Source organism: Macaca mulatta, chromosome 18 (assembly GCF_049350105.2).
Source record: "Macaca mulatta isolate MMU2019108-1 chromosome 18, T2T-MMU8v2.0, whole genome shotgun sequence".
Taxonomy (NCBI): domain Eukaryota; kingdom Metazoa; phylum Chordata; class Mammalia; order Primates; family Cercopithecidae; genus Macaca; species Macaca mulatta.
Genome location: NC_133423.1, coordinates 47,684,015 through 47,709,190, shown reverse-complemented (window position 1 = coordinate 47,709,190; position 25,176 = coordinate 47,684,015). Strand labels below are relative to the sequence as shown.

The 25,176-nt window shown below is 42.6% G+C and overlaps 1 protein-coding gene across 4 annotated transcripts in view; it reads left to right on the top strand.

Moving 5' to 3' along the window:
- SETBP1 (SET binding protein 1) overlaps window positions 1-25,176 on the top strand; it is a 382,886-nt gene that overhangs the window by 6,457 nt on the left and 351,253 nt on the right. For 3 of the 4 annotated variants that reach the window (XM_002808161.4, XM_028837859.2, XM_077975016.1), the window contains exon 2: window positions 14,766-15,423. In XM_002808161.4, coding sequence (XP_002808207.3) covers window positions 14,938-15,423 — 486 coding nt within the window. In that variant the 5' untranslated portion in view covers window positions 14,766-14,937. Of the gene's footprint in view, window positions 1-10,685; window positions 10,880-14,765; window positions 15,424-25,176 lie in introns of those variants that run through there. The other variant, XM_028837860.2, reaches the window with a different exon arrangement.

Genomic DNA, 25,176 nt, shown 5'->3' with positions numbered 1-25,176 from the left:
GTTCCCAGAGCAAGGCACCCAGCTTATGCTGCCTTGCTGTTTGTTGTCACTTACACCCCCAAGCTCTGAGCCCTTGAAGAAGGGGACAGGTTTTCCTACACAGCGTTGAACCTTATTTATTAATGATTTTTTTTTGTTTCCTGAATGAATCACAGCATTTATGAAGAGATAGAATATTGAAAGTCAATGTTGTTTAAGGTGTATTAATGCTCTGCGTTATGAAGCAACACAGTGAGGGCCCCGTAGACAGTGTGAATAGTAACTACTCTAAGCCAATGATAATGGCTTTTTATATTTTCAGCTGCCTTTCAGGGGCAATCAACCCAAAGTTTCTCCCTTAAAGTTTAAGAGTTAAGCATATTTTACCACATGTGCATCCTTTCAGTCACCGATTCACTCATTCAGTCATCAAATATTTATTATTAATAATAGTGCCTACCAGAGTCTCATTGTGACTCTAACACACATAGCTCTTGACTTTCTCTGAAAATTCCAATTGTATTTTTTGTCCATCTTGCTCATTTTGGCACTTAACCATGCAGTCATCTTTGTTGCTTAAGTCCAAGTGCTTTTCCGCTCTTCAGTGATGGTGTGAGCCTGGCCACAGTGGAAAACAGAGAAGGCTGAGGAGGCTGGGTGCAACTGGTTGGCCTAAGAGGTCAAGAAGGCTGAGGCAGAAAGCAGCCTGGGCTCACACCTATTAGCATATGATGTGGGACAAGCTACATTGCCTTTCTACTGTTGTACAGTAAAAAAGTTTGGATTGGTATAGAGTGTCCCTTCTAAAATTCTGTGATTCTATAGCTAGAGGTGTCCTAGGAATGTTAAGGATTTCTTAAAGGTCAGAGCTCCTCAAACCCCTTTAAAGGCACCCCCAACAACTGTCCAAACCAATCCCACCGAGGATTTATGCACTTTGCTAAATGTTTGATGCGCTGAAAGAGTTACAGAAAGGGAAGGTGGTGCGCTGGGGTAAGTAGAATTGGGGTGAGCACTCATTAGAACACTGGAGTCAGTCTTGGAGGACCGGGAAGGGGAGAGGAGGCAATGGTGAGCTGAATGTGAGAACATACCACTAAAAGTAATGTGGAAGGAAGAAAGGGATTACATTATCCACTTTTGAACTGGTTCTCTTTGGTAAAATAACTGACTTGAATCAAGGGAGATGGAACAGACAAAGACAGTTTCTAGAAGTCCAGAAAATATTCTGTAGTTGGGCTTTGCTGCTGCTTCCTGTCAGGTGGCATCGGGAAACCCTGCTATGGATACTTTACTCATGTCATGGATCTAGGGGGCTGGATGTCATTTCTCCATGTAGATTCTAAAGAGCATGAAGTCTTGGGCCATTCCTGGGTTCCTGGGATGTCCTCTCCCTCCCCACAGCACCTGGTCTGCCCTGCCACATTGCAGCCTGTGTTCAATAATAGCTAATAGGTTGCTTTGTGTGCATTTTGAGATCAGATACAGTGACCTACAGTCTGCAAAACCAGAGCCGCCTTTGATTTGGGTTGGAGTAGGATCAAGGAAATTGGGCTTTGGCCTAAGGTACTGTAAAAGTTCTGTGGGATTGATGAAGTACCTGGGAGCATACTGGTTGGATATTTAGAAAGAGGAAGCCTCTTCAAGCCACTGAAATGCTACAGTTGCTTTTACCCCAGGATCTAGTAAAGGATTAGGGATGAAAAAGGAGCTTGTAATATTGTTAGCCAAATTTAGTAAAAAGCAATTTCTTCAATATTCCCTTTATCTGCCAATGATTTTCAGTTCTGTCAGTGGAAAGGAGCTTCTTGGAGTTTGAATTTGTGGCTTGGAGAATGGTTGAGATGGAGAAGCTGAATTTGATGGAACCAACATAGTAGCTCATCAGAAGCAATGGGGGCACCAATATGCTTGTAGCAGAATAATGAAATCTGCATGGCAGGTCCTGTACAGTTGTTGGTGTCTCTTTCTGTGACCTATTGTTATTTGAGCAATGAGACCTTTGATTTTTTTTCTTTTTTTTTTTTTTTTTTTGAGACGGAGTCATGCACTGTCATGATTTCTGCTCACTGCAACCTCCACCTTCTGGGTTCAAGCGATTCCCCTGCCTCAGCCTCCCAAGTATGGGATCACAGGTGCGCGCTACCATGCCCAGCTAATTTTTTGTATTTGTTGTAGAGACAGGGTTTCACCACATTGGCCTGGCTGATCTCGAACTCCTGACCTCGTGATCTGCCTGCCTCGGCCTCCCAAAGTGCTGGGATTACAGGCGTGAGCCACCATGCCTGATGAAGACCTTTGATTTTTAAAAAAGTATTGATTAATAGTAGTGACTAAAAGGGATGATTTGATGTGAAACTCTGTGAACCTTTCTACTCATTACACTTTAGAGCTCTATTGCGATTGGTGTTTTGATCCACAAATATTTATTAAAATATCAGCATTGCAGATTGTGTGAGCCATTGTGCCTGGTACACTTGGTTGGGAAAGACCTGCTATGAGATGTGGCTTTTGTCCTGGCAGAGTGGGCAGTGTATCTGCAGATATGTGCTTTGCTGAAATGGAAAGCATTCTTCTGCAGCCAAAGTAGGAGCATGATCCAAAATGGAATTTTGCTATTTGTGTGATCAGGCTGAAGGTATAGTCAGGGAAGATTTTAGAGTATGCGTTTAGGATTTGATGGAAGATGTAGAACAAGGGGACATTCTTGGCGGGTAGAATAGCTTTGGCATAGGGTCAGCAGGGGGACAGAGTTCAAATGTGATTTGAGAATTGCCTCAAGGAAACACATACTAATTTTGAACATGTACTGCATCTTGCAGAAGCAGCACAGCCCTGAAGATGGCTGACATTGAGGGGCAGACACCCCTATAGCAGACACCTTTATGGTCTGAGGTCTTCTGTCCACAAAGAGAAGGATAAAACCCAGCGCCCTCTATGTTGGACTCAATATGCCTGTTATAATTCAAACTAATCAAGTTTCCAACTCTCTGATTTAGCAAAAATTGGTTTGTTCATTGACATTATTATTGATTGTGACCAGACTCTGATAGGTGCTGTGGGGATCCCAAGAGATAGAGTGAAAGATACTCTACGAGCTCATGAAAACCAGGGGAGGAGGAGCAGCAGCAGCCAGCCCTGTACGCCTAAGTGCTGAATTGTAGTAGGAGCCCGAGGGAGTTAGTATCTCCAAGGGTTAGTCAGATCAGAGAAAGCTTCCAGGAGTAGGTGGAACTTGAGCTGAGTCATCGACAATGGAATAGTCTTGGGTAGGTATGGAGCACCAGGGAAGATCATCCACTTGGGAATGTAGAGGGAGAAAGGAGGACAGTTCAGCATAGGGCTCTGTGGAGTGTAAGGCAGCAAGACAGATGGGATGGTGTGCTGTGAGAAACAGGCCAAGGATTCATCTCCCCTAAGCTGAAATTGGGAGGCATGCCCACAGCTTTCCAAGTGCAGGAAGAGCAGTCTTGGGGAGCAGGTGGGTGTGCCTGTCAGAGACTTCCACACATACCACACATGAAAGAATGCTGACAGCTGACTCTGCCTCCCGCTGCTAGGTCCTGTCCGCTACCAGCTCTTCAGCCTGGGGTTCAAAAGAGGTATCTTTAGAACAAGAAATGAAATGATATATAAGCATTTGGAATGGGGATGGGCCACTCTGGGGAACATAAAACTCTATGATACTGGTACTTATTTCCAAGTGTTTAATGTATAATTGGAGAAGGAAATATAGAAGATTCAGTAACAAGGCAATGTTTAATGACAGTACAAGATAGCTAGAAGAGGTATATCATAGAGAAAGGGAAGTGGAGCTGGTATTTGTTTAGTTCTCTGGTATGCTTAGCATCTCCTTTGCAGCAGAAGCACAAACATATATGTGCCAGATTATGCTTTATGTTGAAATGACGATGAACATAGCAATGGCTGAATCTGATGGTTGAGAAGTCAAGGAATTTGAATTAAAACTGAATAGGTAGTGAGGTGAAAGTTAGAAGGCTTTGAAATACTTTATTAATATCTGTTAGATTGTTCAGTTTATCCTCATTGCCTCCAAGTACGTCTACCATTTCCATTCTCAATTTGCAAATGGTGTGGTGGAGGACCAGAGTTTTCAGGGACCAGTAATATTGAGTATTTGAAGACTGGTGGCTCTATGGTTAAAATAACATTTGGAGTCAGACACAACTTCTGTGATTTCAACAAATCCCTCAACTTTAATTTTCTTATCTGTAAAATGGATATGTCTCTGGGTTAAAATCAGAGGATAAATCAGGGTTAAATAGTATAATAAACTTAAATCAGATGAAAAACGTAAATAAACTTAGAGAATACCTGATGTATGTTAACAATTCAGATTATTTTCTTTACCATGTGAATCTCTCCACCCTATGTGGACAGGAAATATTTTGGTCACAATTACTTCTTTCAAATCTACTATATTTAACCTATTTTGGCATTGTGCTGCACATATTATTTACCTTTTTTTTTTTTCCTGCAAGATTCTGTGAAGAGCATTAGGAAAGGGAGGTGAGAAAACTGATGCCTAAGACAGTTTAAGTGACGTGGCAATTCAGATGGCACACTGGTTTTAGAACTCATATATGTAGAAGCAACTAACAACTTTTGGTCAAAAGTTGGCATCACTTTGTGTTTTAGATACCTCATGATGTCAGAGTAAGAGGCTTTGTAATCATATATACCTCGATTTGATTGTGAATCTGGCACAGCAAGTGTGTGCTCTTGAGTAAATCATTAACCTTTCTGGACCTTAATTTCCAGGTCTGTAAAATGAGGACAAGATCTTCTGCATCACAGTGCTGTTGTGTGAATTAAATTGACAATGACTGTAAAGAGCTCAGCACAAGTTAGTGGTAATGTTTAACCACCCCCCTCCCCACCCTTTCACTACAGGAGAACACTTTTCCTTGACTGCTCAGAGGAACACAGGCACAAGTAAGTCATCAAAGCCAGAGCTCAACCTGCAAACTTGATTGGCCCAGGCAGGACTGTAGAGATTTTTCCCCAGGGAGCAAAGACACAAGGGTCATGCTGTTGTTTGTTATTGGTTCCCAGAGGAGACACGGTTTTTTGCAGCTAGAGCTGGAATTATTGTTTAATGGATAGTATGTCAGACCTCAGGTCTCAGAAGTTTAATCTCCTTTCCTTATCATAGAGATCCCTGAGTACAGAGAACAATGGCATATGCTTAGTTTTGTCTTAGGCTCAGCCAGTCCAGCCAGGCTGAGCTGCAGAGTCAGCAGAATCTGAAAAAGAGGTGGAAGGTACCAGTCCTGGCTTTGGAGGGCTTCTGGTTGAGGAGACAAGGCTCAGTACCTGGGAATGTCAGAGCTGGAAGGGGCCACAGAGCTGAACCCTTGTTCTCTGATCTCAATTCTACATGTAATGATGGGAAGACTTAGGGAGAAAAAGGAACTTGCCCAAGGCCACCAGCTCTGAATGGTGGAGGAGGGATTGGAATGTGGAATTCCTGACTGTACCCAGTATTATTTCCTCCATGAGACAAACTGGAAACAAGAGAAGAGCAATAATCAAACAACAGCTAAATGATCAGGTTAGCAGATACAAAGGAAACTAGTTGTCTGTGCTTCTCACTGCGTAGGAAGATGGAGGAGGTTGGTCTTCAACTCCTGTCCCTCAGGGCTTGACTTGGAGTCTTAGAAGAGATGGCAGCACTTAGCCAAATACTAGCGTGGTGACTGACTATAGAAGTAAATCAAATGTAACAAAAAAATTTGCACACTTACTAAGGTGATCCCAGTATGTTCTTTCATGATTATTATCTCATTTAATCTTTAATTACTTCTTGAAACAACCCTTCAGGTAGAATTATTACCCCATTTCCAAATGAGACTTGAAAAGATTAAAAATGTTTCCTAAGAACACAATTACTAAGTGGGAAAGAGAGGCTAAGAAATCTAAACCTATGACATCAAATCAGAACTGCTTCCATTCTTCTTTTTAAGGAGAAACATGGCTTGAACATTTACTGTTGGATGGTTACTCCCAGTGTTCTCTATGCTACGAGCTGTGCAGAGATGCATTTAAAATATAGCCCTGTCCTCCTGGAGCTCGTGGTCTAGTGAGAGAGATAGACAGGTAAATAAAATGCTGAAACGGAGCTTGCCAAATGCTTTGTGATAGCAGAATGACCAGGGAAGTGAGAGCAAGACCATGTGTTTGTGTCTTTCTGTCTGTCTGTGTGTATGTCTGTGCACATGTGTATGCAGGAAGAGGTAGAAAAGGAGGTTCCAGCCAGTCTCCGTGAAGGAGGTGAAACGTGACCCAATTGTTGCAGGATAACAAGAGTTAACCATGTAGAGAAGAGAGAAATGACCAGCCAACCAGAGGACCTATCAGGGAATCATACACAGTAATGCCCATCAGTGGGACTCGGGAGATCTGCAGCTTATGAGATGCTGCTAGAGCATGTGGTATGTGAAGTACTCTGGAAATGCTGCTTGGAAGAGGTAAAATGTGATCAGGAACATACCACACAAGTGCAGAGTATAAAAACACCACTAAGCAGGAGCTTTGTCCTTTGCTGTAGACAGGTGATGTATCTGCAGGGTCAGAGAACCGTGGTGTAGAGCTGCTCTTGTCTTTGCCGATTGAGAGCTAGGTAAGAGCTGGGACACTTGCTGGATTTACCAGTGTTGATGGAGCATTTACTCTGGGTGTTTCTGCAGCAGGAAGGAATTCCGGAAAGATTACTCAGTAATAGGCACCTGAGTCAAGTAGTGTCTGTCTGACCTCTCATTCAGCATTCACTGAACGAATAATTTGGAGTGTCTGTCTGTATCAGGAACTGTGCCAGGCCCTGGGGATGACCTTGGTGAGCCAAATAGGCACAGATCTTACCTTCAAGTGCTTATCTAGTGGAGAAGGCAGAGTTTGAAACCAAGCATGGCACAAATATTTAATTATATAATAAATGTTAGGAAAGACAAGTCCTAGCCTACAAAGGCACAAAATGGTGAGTTATGATCTGGTTTGTGATGCTCAGGGAAGAGGCATTTAACCTCAGCCTGAGTAATGAAGAAGTGCTAACTCCAGGGGAGCAAGAGGAAGATTCCAGGTGCATGCAAAGTCCCATGAAGTCAGTTGTGACTCCCCACCAAAATACCTTACAAGACATAAAGAAGGATGAATAATCAACCACTCCCAAAGCCAAAGTCAGACAGTCAGTCTCTTGCCAGAATCTGACAAGAGATTCTTATAACTATAGGCCAATGAGTCTAGGTAGAAAATACAATCTCTTCCTCATCTGTAATTAGGTAGGATCACACTCCATCTTTTTACACCATTTGCCTTCGTAATCAGAAGATTCACGGTTTCTGTCAACCAGAAAAGCAGGCAGTCATCAAGTCTACTGTATGGGCAGCTTGAACAAAGCCAGTTAAAGACTTCCCTCCCTGACGTCATTATGCATATTCTCAAAGACTATAGCTTTCAGAAAGCAAATGGGCAAGAGTGGGAAGGGGAGTTCTGGGAGGAGTGGAAGTAGGGCATTGACTTCTGGGAAGAGATGTTGCTTCGAGTAAAGCTCTGAGGTGAGCATGGAGTCTTTGTCACAGGGCATATTGTGAAGTCTAGCTGTTCAGCTGGTTTTGTGAATCCAACAGAAAAGACTCTTCTCAGTTCAGCAACACAATAGTGGATGGATGTGTACTCTCAGTGGTATTCTAGTATATGCTTAATACTCCAGATTTTTTAAAAGCACTGACTTGTAAAGTTTGCTCGTTCTTGTGGTGTAAACACTCCCACCATGGCTGAGTTTATTTGTTTGTTTGTTTGTTTGTTTGATTTTGGAGACAGAGTCTCGCTCCCTTGCTCAGGTTGGAGTGCAGTGGTGCAATCTTGGCTCTCTGCACCCTGAGCCTCCCAGGTTCAAGTGATTCTTCTGCCTCCGCCTCCTGAGTAGCTGGGATTATAGGTGCGTGCCACCACGCCTGACTAATTTTTGTGTTTTTAGTAGAGATGCGGTTTCGCCATGTTGGCCAGGCTGGTCTCGAACTCCTGACCTCAGGTGATGCACCCGCTTCAGCCTCCCAAAGTGCTGGGATTACAGACATGAGCCACCATGCCCCATGGCTGAGTTTTAAGCTACCAACTTAATGCCACTGAATGTGGAGCTGGGGAGAGATACACACACTGGGCTCTTACGAGCCCGTAGGCACTAGCTTCAGCGCATCCTCGTTACTGTTCACTAGAACTTGATATGGTCTCTGATAAGAGGAGTAACTTGAAGAGGAGGATGTGACTGGCTTCACAATGGGTAGAAGGTAGTCCACTTCTTCCTCTGTAGTCCAGTACTTCCTCTGTAGGCTAGACTCTCTCCTCATGAGAGCATGGAGCAAAGAAACAGAACCCAACACAAGGCCTCCTGAGGTAGAAGAAACACTTAAAACGAGTTAAAGGAACAATATCAGGAGAATTAGTTAATCCAACAGCAACATTAGAGTTTCAGAAAGCTACCTGGCATCTTCAACAAGAAGTATGACCCGTAGAAAAGGAGCATTAAGAAACAAGGAGGGAGCATGCTGTGATGAAAAGACATTAGAGCCAACTGAAAAGTTGGTGCATAAAGTAAAAGATTGCAGGGATACAAAATGTGCAGTTGCAGAATTTAAAGAATCCACAGTGAAGTCAATAAAGGCAAAGGGGGCATGGAAAATAGAATCAAATCAAATTGGTATTATGGAGAACAGATTGGGGTATGCTTTCCCACAAGGCAAAAGAAGGAAAGAAAAGCAGTGAGAGAGAAAACGATAGAAATGGAGAACAGAGATGAGAGCTCTAAACTCAGAATTATAGGAAAAACTTTGAAAGAAGAACCATTTAATGGAAGAAATTACCAAAGGAATAATTGAAGGGAACATTCCTGAACTAGAAAGAACCTGTATCTACAGATCCAAAAGACTCATTATGTTCCAGGAAAATTAAAGGGAGAGAGCTCCACACTACACTCATTTTGTCATTAATAAAATTCTAACGTAATGAAAAAGAAAGTTTTCAATTATAAACGCATAAAGCAAGTTGCCTATAGAGGAAACCAAACCAGGCCAGCCTCTGTTTTCTCTTCATTACTTTAAATGCTGAAAGACATTCTATGAAGTTTTGAGGCAAAAAGTTTTCTAGCCTGAGAATTATCTAGTCAACCCAGTGTCTTTTACGTGTGAAGATGAAAGAAATGCCTTGTGGTATGGGAATTTGCAGAGTCCAGAGCCGAGGGAGGACTGAGGATGAAGAGCTTGGGGAAGTTTGCAAAACTTCAGGAATGAAGCAGAGCACTCTTCCTGTATTTGGGATTGTTTGCCTTTAAGACCTGAGAGGTGCATGTGTTGTTCATGTTTATTTTGTAATAAGGAGCATGGAGTTCTACTACCAGTAAATACGGTAAAACATTTTTAAAAAGTAAAAACCATAAACTAGTGAAGTAGGCCAGGTAACCATCATTTTTTTTTTTTTCTACTTTGTTGATGAGACACTGAGGCTGAAAGAGGCTTATGAGGGCTCCTAAGTGGCAGAACTAGGCCAGGAATTCACTTCTTTTGACTCCTGTTGAATATACTAAGGGCCCTATCTCTACCACCTTGTCCTTTTGGAAAGCAACAGTCAGGATGACAGTGGCCTGTATGTACATGGCACCTGGGCAAAGCAGAAAAGCAAGGTGAATGAATGATGCTGGGAAGCCCAGCTTGAGTTGCTTTGTTCATTTGTTAATTCAGCCATCCAGCATTTCTTGAATGTTCATTATGTGTTGGGCGTGGTGCTAGGTGTTAGGATTATGTGGATGAATACAACACAAGTCCTGCCTGTTCCCAAGAGACTCACGGTACTGCCGTAAGGGAGAAATACCCTCATGTACTCGATAATAATGCCTATGATCTAGCAACTTGACAGGGGTAATCATATAGACCAGGCACAGTCTAAGACATTGGTTCTGACTCTAGGCCTTCAGAACCACCGAGAGGGCTTGGTAAAAGCCAGCGTGTTGGGCCGCAGCTCTGGAGCCCTGATTCAGTAAGTGGAGCTCAATAACTTGCATTTCCACCAAGCTTCAGAATAAGTAAGAGTTCCCCAGTTGGAGAATGTATTTTAGACTAGGAAAAAATATTCCATCTGGCAGTTTTGGAGGGGAGGGAGGAAGTATTCTGGAACTTATTTGGGTATAAGACACATCTAGCCAAGCAGGATTCCCCTGGCCATTCGGAGAAATAATTCTCTAGGTTTATGCTGTTCATTTTGGAGTGTACCCATAGGTCTATGGCTCTGCAGGGCAAAATTACCAAGTGTTGAGTGTGAAAGAGACTTTAGTCCCAACCCATTCATTGCTAAGGCAAGTGTGGGTCATAAGAGATCCACAAAGTGTGGGTAAAAGACTCAGAGTGGCTTGTCTAGCATCTGACTGCCTGTGAACAGCAGAGCTAGGAATAAAGGCTGAGTTTTGGATTCCTATCTCAGTATTCTTTCCAAATACATCTATTTCCTTTCCTTGCCCTTTTGTTTGCTTGGGGCTGACAAGGCTGTTATCTCTTAAGCAATTTTATCTTTCCTATCCTCCTCCACTCCCAGCCCCCACTGCCGCCCTGCCCAAGTCCTGCAGGCAGTCATAGAAGGGTTAACTTTTGTTGGACTGAAGGCCTGAGCCAAGTACAGAGTGTCCATTGTGTGCCCGCCCCCTCAGGAGGAGTCACTGACTGCTGGAATGTGACAAGGCAAAACATTTTTACCTTGCCTTGGCTTCCCCAACTCCGTGAGTGCGTGAGCCTGTGCGTGTACTCACACGCGTGTTTTGGCAGGGGTGAATCACAAGAGGACTCGCAGTTGACACCCAGACTCACCAAAAAACTGAACTGTGAATTTGGGGAGGCAGGTACGTGCTGGGAAGAAAGCTAAAAGAGAACAACAGCTTTGTGTGCTGATGAAGTAAACAGACAGGTTAGGTTTCTTTGCTGTTTCTTTTGAAAGCTTATTTTATTTTATTTTTCTAAGATGAGGGTCACATATGGACACCAGGGGCTGGATTATAATCCCCAGGATAGGCAGCAAATTTGGCCAGGGCTGCTGCCTGGGTGGGTGGAGCTGCAGTGGGAGTAATTTGAACTATAAGACTTTGAATAGCTGTCAGGGGGCGAAGCCATTTTCATTCAGAAAAAAACCTTGAAGTCCTCCAAGCACCTAGTCCTGCAATGGGTGCTATAGGTAATGTCAGCATTATACAACCACAGTTAGTCTCAGCCTGAGGCTGAGCTGCAATCATGTAAGAAAAATAAGATTTATATGCTCAAAACAACTAGAAGACAATACAAGGCTGGTATTTAGTGACGAACTATACAGCTGGGTGCAATGTCAGTCCACCCAAGGAGTGAGCACCATGGTCTGGAGTTTACAGAATGTTGCCATGGAGAAGTGAAGACTTGGGGATGACCTGGAAATATGGAAAGGCTTGGGATCTTTTTATTCATTTGTTTATTCATTCCTTCATGCAACAAACATTCAGCGAACACCAATTGCATGGCCGGCATTGCAAGGATGAGAGGAAGTGGATATAAGAACAGATTCTGTATATTTTGAAAAATACCGAAAGAACTACGTATAACATTGCTGTGGAGACTAGTTTGACTTGAGTAGTGAGTGCAAGTTGGTGGCTAATTTGCTTTGGTCTTTTAAGGTGAGACAAGTATGAAAAGTCTGGAATAGATGAATTCCTAAAGATTAAGGCTATTTGAGACTGCATTACTGTTTTACCTACAGTATTTATTATGACATACTCACATTGCCCTGGTTTGGGTCTTCAAGCAACATGAATGAAATTTCAGCTGAACCTTCTTATGGCCCCCTGCCTCTAACATCAGTTTCTCTTAATCCCACCCTCACACCATGTATCGGAATTATCTTACTAAAGCATAGCTTTGATATTATTCCTTCCCCGCTGCCATTCCTTAAATGGCTTCACATTACCTGTAAGATAAAATCCAAACTTGTTAGCACAACATTCAAGGATGTTCATGACTTTGCCATGACCTTTTATTTCTAGCCGTATCTCTCACAGGTTTCCAGTTTCTACCATACTTCCTAGCCAAACATCAATTCCCTCTTTCTTCTGCATAACCCTGCACATGCCTGCCTGGGACGTGGCATCATGCCTTCCCTTTATCTGCCACGTCTTCCTTCTTCCTGCTCTACCTAGGAAACCTCCATCAAGATCAAAGATCTGTCTTGTATTCTCCTTGAAGCCTTTCTATGTAGTTTCCTAGCTATCTACACCTTGCCCAAGTGGAAAAAACTGTTTCTTCCTTTTGATTCTGTCCTTTCTTACAGTACATATAAAGTTCTGCTTTGTTTTAGAGTGATTTGTCAAATCTCCCATCAAAAGCATAACTTCCTGGAGGAAAGAGATTGTATTTTCCTTGTTTCTTAGTATTTTGATTTGAGGAGAACTGAAAAAAAATTTTTGAATTGAATTTTTTTTTTTATGGATCTCTTATGACTTGAATTTTAAGTTTTGGAACTTTGTGTTGTACACGTAGTTAAATGTAAGAGATGATTGTTTCATTTATTTCACTCTGAAGTGAACCTTTTTTTAATGGAAGGTATTTTCTTAATATTAATAATATATTCGCTGTATAAGCCCATCAATTCATCTAAAGTTTAGAGTTCACCTTCTTTTATTATATCACAGAATCTGTAACATACATTTCCCTACTCTGGTTCAAAGGTCCAAATGGATTTCATTTAGGAACTTTGTATATATATGCCTTGCCTTTTCTCCTGACCTGGGGAGATTTTATAGGTAGGTATTAGAGAATTAAAATGTCATTGGAGATTCCTGCCAAAGGGAATAGACTCTGAACATTACTGCCATAAGAAAACATGGCTTGCAATTTACATGGATCTGGGATACACACTGAGAAAGACCTATTGGATTCTTACCACTTGACAAATGGGGAAATGCCCTAAGGTACATTGATGTCTCCAACAGCTGGGGTGGTGTCTGACACTAGTAAGAGAGGCCTCCGTAAAGTCAACTTGAGTATAACTTTTTAAAAAATGATGTGTGTTATTGGGCAGATAAATCTAGATGAGACCAAAGATCTTGTCAGTAAAAGAAACATCAAGTGTCATCTGGTCTAACTTCTCCCCACCTCCCAAAGTGGAGACTTTGTCCGTCCTGTAGCGTGGGTCACAGGTGGCTGTTTTCAGTTTTGGCTCAACAGTGTCAGTGAAGATGCTCATGCTCTCACTAGGCAGCTTCTTTTTTAGAAAAGCTGTATTCATTGAATCTTCCCTGAAGTGGAAGCAGTTGTAAATGTGTCTTTCTGCAAAGCTGAGCATTTTCCGGTAGCTGATGCTCCTGGGCTTCTCTGGGGAGCAGGGTCCATGTTGGAGCCTGGGCTGCCTTCCTGGCTGGCTTCCTCATGGGGCGTCAGCTAAAAATGTGCTGATTCTGGAGAGAGAAGACAAACGTCTGGTCTTCAGACTTCCAGTTCTTGGTTATTCTGAATGTGTTTTTGCAGGCAGCATTGAGCATTTTCTGGTGGGCACATTTGCCAGCCACTTCTTTAAATTGATGGGCTCAGAGGTAGAAACAAGATGAACAGTTATGTCTTCTGCTGGGAAACTTAAGTGTTCAGCAGCTGAGAAGGCTTGAGTGTGATCCAGCCTACAGCCTAAGGGCGGGAGGATGTGATGTTTGTAGCCCCAGGGCTCTTGGTTTTCTCTTGAGAGTGAGCATTTGGGCTTCCTTTTGGGCTTTGAAAATTATGAGTATGAAATTGGGAATAATGGAACGTGGGGTGAAGAAGCATGAAGGCAAGTTTAGCTGATCCTGTGATAGTTCGGAGAGAGCCTAACTGATTTTTCTCTTCTCATCTTGGAAGAAGGTAGAGAGGTGACACTTCCACAGGCCTATAAAATGCTCCTTCTCTTCCTTTTTCTCTTTTGCTGCTGTGGATACACAATACTACTTCATTTAAGAAACCAAAAGGGAATTACAACTGTCTAGAAAGGCTATTTTTATCTAAATAATTGATAATGATTAAATACCTCCTTTTTATGTCAGTAGAAACATTTGTTGAGGTTGTTTTCCATTAATCACAGTGTTATAAGTGATTTGCCACTGAACTCTTTTTATTTTATTTTTGTGAGCCTCACACCTAAGCTTTGCATTTGCTTGAAGAAATAGAGAGGTCTTTGCATAATTGAAATAATGCATAGTGAAAAATGATAAAGGTAAAACAGTTAAGAGATAGGCTGAATGCCCCTCCTCCAAGTGGGTGGAGAGTTTGGCCCAGGCAGCATGGGGGTTGTGCTCAGCTTTGCAAACTGTTCTTCACATGTGAGAGAGAAGTGGTGCAAAAAACCAACCAAATACAGTTCCAGTAGACCTGAGCCTAAATACTTCAGACTTCCCTTTCGTCATGATTGGTTTTAACAGTGACTCACGGCTGAAGCTTCAGTATAAAGAAACCTCTAGCTTGCTACCGGGCTGGAGAACTCTCACCTCTTATCTTTTTTCTTGGGCCTACAGCCATAAAATTAATAGCAATCCATTATGAAGGCATGTGTGAATGTGTTTTTCCCTCTGCTCTAGTAAAATCTAATTTGGGGATGGTGCTTATTCTGGTTAGATGTTTTTCCATCACTTTTTTTTTTCTGGATGCCATAGACAAGTGGAAAGGGGCCTCTAGAACTTAGATTGAGTAACCTTTGAGGTCATGTTCCTTTCTGCCATGCCTAACTGTCTCTTTGCTTCTCAGTTGCAGATCTGATCTCTTCTGAACACCTCATCGTGTCTCCATCCCTGGGAATCTGACCCTAGCAACTGGACCATTTTGTTCTTGGAATTTTGGGTGTCCTCTCTTCTCACCTTTCCCTTTTCCCTTTTCCCCTTCCCCCTCCTGAGAACTCCTGAAGACTGTAGAGATTGTCATGGAGTCCAGGGAAACCTTAAGCAGCTCCCGGCAAAGAGGGGGCGAGTCAGACTTCCTGCCGGTCTCCTCAGCCAAGCCCCCAGCTGCTCCTGGCTGTGCAGGAGAACCTTTGCTCTCCACTCCAGGACCTGGGAAGGGGATCCCGGTGGGCGGAGAACGCATGGAGCCAGAGGAGGAGGATGAACTAGGCTCAGGGCGGGATGTGGATTCCAACTCCAACGCGGACAGTGAGAAATGGGTGGCAGGAGATGGTTTGGAAGAGCAGGAATTTTCTATCAAGGAGGCAAACTTCACAGAGGGAAGTCTGAAGCTAAAGATTCAGACCACAAAGCGGGCTAAGAAACCCCCAAAGAATTTGGAGAACTATATATGTCCACCTGAGATCAAGATCACCATCAAGCAGTCTGGGGACCAGAAGGTGTCCCGTGCTGGAAAAAACAGCAAAGCCACGAAGGAGGAAGAAAGAAGCCACTCCAAAAAGAAGGTAGGAAGCACTGTCTTATAGTCGTTTTTGTTTGTTTCTCTGTTTTTGCCATTTTATCCTCAACTTCTTAGGGTCTATTTATATATTATATTTGACTCTAGAACAACATGGGGTTGGGGACTCAGACCCCTGCACAGTTAAATCTGTGTGTAACTTTTGACTTCCCCAAAAACTTAACTACTAATAGCTTACTGTTGACTGGAAGCCTTACTGGTAATATTATCAGTTGATTAACACTGATTTAATATATTATATTATATATATTATATGTATTATATACTGTATTCTTTCAAAAAGTAAGCTAGAGAAAAGAAAATGATCTTAAGAAAATCAAAAAGAAGAAAAAATATATTTGCTATTTATTAAGTGGAAGTACACCATCATAAAGGTCTTCATCCTTATCGTCTTTATGGTGGGTAGGCTGAGGATGAGGAAGAAGAGGGAGGGTTGAAAGTCTTGCTATCTCAGGGGTGGCAGAGGTAGAAGAAAATCTTCATGTAAGGGGACTCTTGAAGTTCAAGCCCGTGTTGTTCAAGGGTCGACTGTACTTACCTACTCATTAATTACCAATCTCCTTGATGGAATATTTAAGGACTCAAGAAGAAACACCTCTGCTATAATCTTGGTATAGTATCTAGTTCATTATCATATCTTCTGCATGTCTGACAGCAATAGCTATAGAATTGTAATTTTGGAGAGTTCCTGTTTATTGTATAACAGCCAATTGTCTGGGTCAGCTAAGCCATAACAAAATTTTTAGTATTTTTTTCTTTGTTTGCATTAGTTTTCATAGTTAGGAGTGAGATATTAAAAAACTTGGGTTAATCAGAACAGTCAAGAATTGTTAAACTCTCCTTTTGATTTCAGTCATTACTACTGTAAATCTTCCTAAGATGAATCACTCGCCTGACTATGAAAGCCCTGTCTTTGTAGTAACTAAGACTCTCACAGAGCTGAAAACTCATCATTGTGAAAGCCAGCGATGCGCATTAGAACTGGAACTGTAGAAAACCGAAAAAAGGGGCAAGTGATTGGCCTGAATCTCTGTCCAATACATCATGGACTTCTAAGATTGGGCATTGACTTAACTTGGTTGGTTGTTACTTTCCTCCTAAAAGTCAAACATGGATGTGCAAAATAGCTAGACAGGTGGTTGCTGGTGTCAGTTGGTTGGGAATGAATGAGTTCATATTTCATTGAATTTATTTTGTATATTAGGGAGTTACAGTGACTTACAGTGACCTCCCTTCCTGTGTGTGGCACTCAGCTGTGATAGCAGAGGACTGCCTTAGTATAGTAAGTTTTTGTCTTTGAGAATCTTTGGGACTTGGGGATGGCCCTGGAGGAAGCCCTTTTACTGACAGAGTTTTGGGGTTCTAGGTTGTAGGTGTTAATCATAGTCTTTGTCACTCTTTCCCTGACATTTGATCATTTATTTGGGCTCTAGCTATGTGGATTAGCTAAATATGGCACAAATGAATGAACTTCTCTTCTTTATAGCGCAAGGATAATCCATAGCATTTCTGTTACCATTAGGTTTTGTTTTGTTTTGTTTTTAAGCTTTGGGGTAGTTATTTTCATTAAAACCACTAGGAATCATATTATTTCTTTAGCACAGGGGGCTTGTGTCCATCCTTATACTGGGTGTTGTGGCTGATCTTGTTGCATTTAAAATCCAAAGAATGGGCTAGAAGAGACTTTCTGGGTGACTGACTCATCACAGTTTGCCCAAAAAATCTCTCCTGGTTTCAAGACTGAAAATTCTGCATCCAGAAATTGTCCCAGTTCCTAGCAAACTGGGACAATTGGTCACCTTAGTTTAACATTTTGGAAGACAAAATAACTTTTAGAAATTGGTTTGTTTTGCCAGAACATAGAGGTCGTGCTCTCTCCTCCCCCATTACAACTTTGCAGTGATTTCTGGGTACTCTGTTGTGAAACCAAAGGTTTAATCTCCGCACATACAGAAACTTCTGAGATTCGGGCAAGAAAATGCAACAGTTCAAATCAGGCTCTGAAAGTGAGACTTTGCGTTGGAGTTGGGTCTCTTCAGATACGAAAATGAATATCTTTGTTTCTGGCCATTGAGTTGGCCAGTTCTTTGTGTGTTGTTGTATTTTTGGGTGGGTGGATTGTCTTGAAAAATGGTTACCCTTTGTCTCCATCACCTTCACTGCCAGGATTTAAGCAGCAACCCACAGTTTTGGGAGTTCAAACCCAAATTCGCTGCCCTAAAAAGAGAATACCTTGTCCTGATTAGGTACCACTTTTCCTAAAGCCACTGACTGTTCCCAAATATAGCTTTCTCCCCATTGGAACACACCAGAATAAGCTTTGGAATCTGTACCATCGAGATGATTTCAAAGCTGAAATGCGCGGTGGACCTTAGTGCTCATATCTGAAATTCTCAGGCTGGTCGTTTTCATCCAAAAAGCTGGATGCTCTTTGTGGACTTTATGGGAAAGCAATAAAATTGCTTATTTGAATATGTGATTTGCCTTTTTGTTATAAGCATTTTTATGCCTCAGCAATTGAAGGGGACAGAGAGGAAGGAGAAGGACTGAAATGCAATGCACAGTGCTCTTTATGATGACGCTGTGATGGGAATACCCTTCAAAACTTTTTAATTGTTAGAAACTTGCTTCATGTGGTACTTCTCCACCCTTCTTACGTTTATTTATGCCTAACACTGTTACTTTCCAGAAATGAATTAATAAAGCTATCATCACTGAGTCTCAATTACTTGATAGATGACAGGAACATTCTCTGATCTCTATGGGATGAGAATGTTAACTTTATTACCCTTCAAATTCCTGCTGTTTTGCAACCAGAGAGTAAGCAAAGGCTAAAGCTGAGGGTGAGATGTGGAAACCTTGACTACTGTGTGTGTGGGAAAGTTTAGTGGCATAAACTTGCAGAATTTACTTACTTTTATGAATGAGAAGTATGTGATCAGTAATTTGGCACAGAATGGATGAGGATGAGGTTTTGTAAGCAACCCACCAGCATCTAATCCTGAAGTCACCTTCTGGATCTATTTTTATAAGTTGTACCACTTTTTGAATAAGTGGACATGGAGTGGCCTCTGGGAAGCAGGTCCTACACTAGGAGCTAGAAAGGAAGCCCTGTTAAGCTGATCTTTGAGCTGGTAGTGATTCCTGCTAGGGAGTCATCTGAATATATGTGCTGACTTTGAGCCGGGGTTGGCAAACTATAGCCCCTGGGCCAAATCCAGCCCCCTGCTGCCCGTTTTTGTATTGCCCCCAAGGGAATAATATTTTTTTACATTTTTAAAAGGTTGGAAGAACATCAAAAGAATAATATTTTGTAATATGTGAGGCATATGAAATTTAAATTTCAGTGTTTATAAATAAAGTTTTATTGGAACACAGCCAAGTTCATTTGTTTATGTTTTGTCTCTGACTGCTTTTTATTATAGTGGCAGAGTTGAGTAGTTGTGACAGAGGTACTATGACCTTCAAAGATTTGACTATTTACTCTCTGATCCTTACAAAAAATGTACATTGATCCTTAACTTAGGGTAAGGACATAGAGTTTCAGGATAATAAAAGTTTTGTTTTATTTTGTTTTGCTTTTCGTAATTCAGCCTCCGAGTTTGGAGGCCGGCGGGGAGTTAGGTGTTATCTTATGTGCTGCTTTTTGTTGTTGTTTAAGTGAACCAGTTAATTTTGTTGAAGTCATTGCTTGACAGCCTCAGGCAAAGACAACTTATATGGGATCCCAAATGATTTTCTTTTTCACTGGTGTTGGAAAAGAAAGCTCTGTGTGATAAGGGTAGCATGACTTACATATTATAGGCTAGTTCTCTGTGACGTTAACTCTAGTTATACATGTTCCACTGCTTTGGGATGAAGGCATTTATGTCTAGTATTGTTAACAGCCTTGTTCCAAATTTTAAACCTAGGGCTAACTCTCTAAACTGGAAAGGGATTATAAATGGTCAGGGAACATCGCCACTTAAGTGGTGAGTTGTGAGGAGGAGCCCATGTACTACCTCCCTGGCTCAAGGATGCACGGACTCTTCTAACCAGGATAACAGTCTTTTTTCTTCCATATAAAACTAGGGTAGGAATTGAGATGCTATTTGGGAGAGGGTCTATGATGAGTGGATTTACATGAGGTGTGAAAGCAGCATTTGGTAGAAGTAGGGGCTGAGGGGAGAGCTCAGAACCTACTTCGGGGCCTCTGAACTCTCCTTTGGACAGGTGTAATTTTGCAGATGGACACTACATGTGTAACTTGTTCTTTATCATGGGACCAACATGGTTGCATCTTAAACTTACTCAGGTAAGTGACTTAATAACTTACACTTCCTCAGGTTCCCTTCTAGGTGATTAGATTAAAACAACAGAGAACATGAAGATGAGTCTCTGGAAGAATGTTCCAGTAGTGGGACACGGTGGCTCGTACCTGTAATCTCAGCACTTTGGGAGGCTGAGGTGGGTGGATCACTTGAAATCAGGAGTTCAAGATCAGCCTGCCCAACATGGAGAAACCCTCTCTCTACTAAAAATACAAAAATTAGCCAGCCATGGTGGTGCATGCCTATAATCCTAGCATCTTGGGAGGCTGAGGCAAGAGAATTGCTTGAACCCAAGAGGCAGAGGTTGCAGTGAGCTGAGATGGCGCCAATGCCCTCCAGCCCTTTTGGATGACAGAATGAGACTCAATCTAAAAAAAAAAATTCCATTAGTGACAGGGTTTTGAAGAGTTTCCAAGCTGGGCAGGGCTTAGCAGCTCTTCTCTTTCCTGAGGATGTTAGGAGTCAGGGACACCTGCCTAGATTCAACAGCAAGATAAGGGCATGGGAGTTCCAGATGGATGCCATACAGTGACTCAGGGTAGGAGATGTGGTGTGATAGTCTGACACCAAGCAGCTTTGTGAATCTGGATCTGCAGTATGAATTTGCTGAAACCCTAGTTTCCTCATCTGCCAAATACAGGTGATGATATCTACATGCTATAACTCAGAGGAAGATTTTAGAAGGAAATGGATAATTTACAGAGTACACATCATCATAATAACTCTGATTTCTTGAGCTACATGGCAGACCCTCTGCTAGCTGTTTTACATTACTCACCTTATCTATTAGTCTTCATAACAATCCTGCCAGGCAGATCTTACTTATTTATAGGAACTTGAGACTCAGATTGCTTCAAAGGAGGAGGAGCTGGAAGGGGCAAGGTTTTCCTATGAAGCCAATTCTATTAGACTCCAATCAAATGTATATTCCAGTCCCTAAGCTGCCACACCCTATAAAAGTAAAGGATTTCTGGAAGCTGAGATCACTAGGTGTTTCTTCCATACTTTCTCATATAGCTGGGGTGGCACAAGCCTAATCTGGCACATTTTCCTTAATTCTAAGTTTTCCATGGTTTTGAGAGAGCATTCAAATCTCACTAGTTAAAGCCCTATTTTTTTTTCGTTTATTGTATTTACAAATTTTATTTGCTTTTGACAAAAATACAACTTCTGTTTCATTTCTTTGGATTTATTTTTTCCTCCTCTCCAGTTCCATTGGGAGATCTTATTTCCTCCTGTAGCAAGGACTTCAACCTTATACCCATCAAGTGCCTGCCATGGTCCTAAAAACGCATTCAGGATTTGTCTTGGTCTAGACCATCATCATATGCGTAGGGAAAGACTCTTGTATTCTGTCCTGAGCATTCACAGTCTGCTTTTGTGAAGCCAAATAAGTCATGCACTAATTTCCTCCTTACACAAAGAGCAAACACACAAAGTATGGATGGGAAAAATGTTTCTTAGGTGTTGTTGATGGGAAGAGAGGTTGGCATCAGAATGCAGAGATCAATGAATGTCAAATAAATGGGTTTGGATTTAATTCTGTAAGTAGCAGGAGTGCTCAGAGAGCTTTGAATCAGAGAGAAGGAACTGTTGCAGGGGTGCTGGGGAACTTGGTGAGAGTGACTCTGTGCAGAGGAGCTTAAAATGGGTCGAGACATGAAAGCGGAGCCTTTTGGTAACACAATTGTCAGCAAGGAGAGATTGCTCTAGGGTTCTTCCCTTTTCCTGGCATGTCCTGAGAAGCACATTTCTCTCTTGACCTTTAATGGTCGTAGCAATTTTGTTTACAGGTGGGTGCGGAGGGGGCTATGAGAAGAGGTGTTTGGCAGAGGGTGAAGGGTGGCTTGCTTTGCCAAGGGTGCAGGTTGCCTGAACTCTGGCTGCTGCACCCATGGTTTTCTCCTCCTCCACCCTAGTGGGGGGCTCAGAGAGACTTCTACTCTCCTGGTGGTTCAAGTGTCCCTCCCTTGCCATCCTCTTTTGTCAGCACTTTCTCTGGTCATTCCCAAGTATTCTGCTTTACAGAAGACTTGGCCTCTCTTCTTCTGGGGGTGGGAATGTGGTGTTTCAAACTCCTGGGAGTATGAGCCTCTTCCTCCACAACGTCCTCATCCTGACTTGGAGATCAGGTCTCCCTAGCATTTCTACACAAGAGGTCGAATTTCTCCTCTTGTTTCATTTTAGTTTTTATCTCCTGAGATTTAAAAACGTTTTTGTTTTAAGTACCACATTTCTATATATTCATGAGAATGCCTGGAAATTTTGTCTCCTGATAGATTTCTCTCTGATTATGTTATAGCTAAAGCCGCAGGGAAGGCGGGGAACGACCTTTTCTGCATGGCAGCAGGGAGCATTGGACATATCAACTGAAAGTGTGAGGGAAAGAACCTTGGCCTTGGAGATGGGAGCCCTGGGCACCGGCTCTGCCTCTGTGACTCACAATCACATTCGGCCAGCATACTTTACCTCCCTGCTTCTCAGCTTCTACATATTCAAAAAAAAAAAAAAAAAAGATGAAGAAGAAAACAAAGCAGCATTTTCCCTCTGAGGTCTTGTTTCTGTTCTATAATCTAGAAACTTTAAGGGCCATTCTGTTTCATCAGCAGGGCAAGTGTTTCTCTTTAAGAACGCTCATTACTATAAACAGATTTTTGACCTCTGTTTGGAACCACTGTTCCGTCATCAGATTGTTTCCTTTTAGCACCAAATGTCAAATGATCTAAAATCATGGGAGCAAGGGTCAGAGTTGAGCTTAAAATGTGGTGATTTACCAAACTTGTGTTCCATAAGAATATTCTGGGAATATTTGGTTATCCCTCAACCCTGTCTTCCATTTTTCCCTTTTTTTCTTCCTGTGTTTGGGATTCTCTGGGGGTTTAAAATATGTAGCTTGGCTGTTTCCTCCTGGTTTGGTGTTCTCTGGTTTGTTTTTTCTCTTTGGACTCCCTCAAGGAAGGTTTTTTGGTGAATTCTATGCCATTGAAAATGCATCTGGCAGAATAGCCAGCAGAAAACTGTGTTCTGTTCAGACAGGAAGTCATTTATTCTCTGAAGCATGGCTAGTGTGCTCTGTATGTGAAATTCTAGGTGAGGAGTGCAGGGTCTGTTAGAAAAAGCCTCCACTCTGGGAGTGGATTAGAACTCAGATACCCTGATTCCAGGAACGTGGTCTCTCTGCCTCTGAACAGAGACAGGCTGCATAACCTTAGGCAAGACTTAACCTCTTGAAATGTTTCCTGACAGTTGGAAAATCAGGGATAACAGCAGCCCCTCCTTGTTGATGTCACTGTAGTGAGGTTGAAATTGTCTGTTGGGCACTTAGGACAGCACTTTGCTCAGTATGTCCTGCTCTCATTGCTGTTTGGCATCTCTCCCGGCTGACCACCCACAGGAACTTCCTTAGTTGAGGCACAGAGTGGGCACACAGTGATCTGCAGTGGTGCTGGGCACTTGGAAGGCCTGGACTGTGTTGAATTATATGTTAGCTGGGGGGGCAGTACCAGGGCCTAATCTCTGATGCCTGGAGAAACATCTATTAGTTGAGCATATCACTAATGATTTTTTTTTTTTTTTTTTTTGGTGTTGGTGGTAGGAATTGCTATAGGGATTTATTTAGAGATAGTTCAAAGGTCTTTTATCTCTGTGGTCATTTATCTGCCAAACGGGGATGACTGCTGAGCACAAAGGATGACTCAAAATGAAACTTTCAAAGCAGTGTCAAAGGAACCACCAAGTGGGGTTTAGCTGGCGGCTGCTACTCTTCCAGCATTTGCAAAGTCGGCCCCTCTTCCTCATCATTGCAATTTTACATCCTCAAAAAGTCCTCTCATTGCTACATTGCTAGTTGACCCGCAGTTATATTTCCTTTTTTTCTTTTTAATAAAAGGCAAGAGAAACAATCCCTTTTTGCCTTTTCCTACCACATTTTGACTCTTCTGATTCCTGCAAGTTTAAGTTAAAAACATCCCACCTTCAAGCTACAAAATGCAGCATATCCCAGGACATCCCCCACCTGCCTTGCTTGTTTATTAGACACAAGTGGCTTTGTTCAGGAAGTTACTGGGAGCCGCTAAAGATAGTCAAGGTAGAGAACACGGGGTGGGGTCTCAGAGTCCGAACTGAGGCCTTGGTTCGGGTTCCTGACAGCATTAAATGTAGAAAATAAACAGCACAAGGCCTTGAAGCCATGCATTTTAGGAGTTTTTTTTTTTTTTTTTTTTGAGATGGAGTCTCACTCTGTCACCCAGGCTGGGGTTCAATGGCAGGTTTTCGGCACACTACAACCTTTGCCTCCGAGGTTCAAGCAGTTCTCCTGCCTCAGCCTCCCAAGTAGCTGGGACTACAGGCCCATGCCACCACACGCAGCTAACTTTTGTGTTTTTAGTAGAGATGGGGTTTCACTGTGCTGGCCAGGCTGGTCTCAAACTCCTGACCTCGTGATCTGACCGCCTCAACCTATCAAAGTACTGGGATTACAGGCGTGAACCCCAGGAAGTTTTTAATATCCACAATAAACTAAAAATTTGCACACAGCCACACTGCTTTGGGGAAAGTGTTTCAACATGCATGGTCCTCAGAGTGACTTGACTTGGAAGGTTGACATTAAGGCTCTGGTCACTCCCCTATGGAGCCATCAGTGGTCAGAGGAAGAGGCTGCCAGAGAGGAGGGCAGGAGTTAAGTAGACCCACGTCCTCAAGAGGTGTACAGACAGACAAAACACCTTCACTGATTTTTAGCCACACCATGTCATATCGAGTCGGCCTGAGGCTGAATTATATATTGACTGGTGGATCAGTGAGCCCCCGCTGCTGGGGGAGTGCACACCTGAGTGTGTTGAACAGGAACACCCAGGGCCCTACATTGCGAGAGGTTTGAACTATGCAACTTTTTTCTCTTTTCTTTTCTTTCCCTCCCTCCCCCACATCGCTTCCCCACTCCTCCCCCCTCCCCTACTCCTCCCTCCTCCCTCCCTCCCTCCTGATTGTTTCTGCTGCTTGGCCCTGGCTGTGGGTAAACTCTAGCACTGCAATTTCATCCTGGAGACCCCCAGCTCCCTCCCTCCATCCCTCCCTTCCTTCCTTCCTGCCTGCCTTCCTTCCTTACTTCCTCCCTTCCTTCCTTCCTTCCTCCCTCCCTCCCTTCCTCCCTCCTTCCCTGCTTCCCTCCCTCCTTCCCTCCCTTCCTTCTTTTCTTTCTTTGTTGCCTTTTTTTTCCTTTTTTTATCTTTTTTTAAAACAGGGTCTTGCTCTGTTGCCCAGGCTGGAGTGCAGTTGTGCAACCATAGCTCACTGCAGCCTCAAACTCCTGGGCTCAAATGATCTTCTCAGCTCAGCCTACTGAGCAGCTAGGACTGCAGGTGTGCACCACCACATCTAGCTGATTTATCTTTAAAAAAATTTTTTTTGGTAGAGATAGGTCTTGGTAT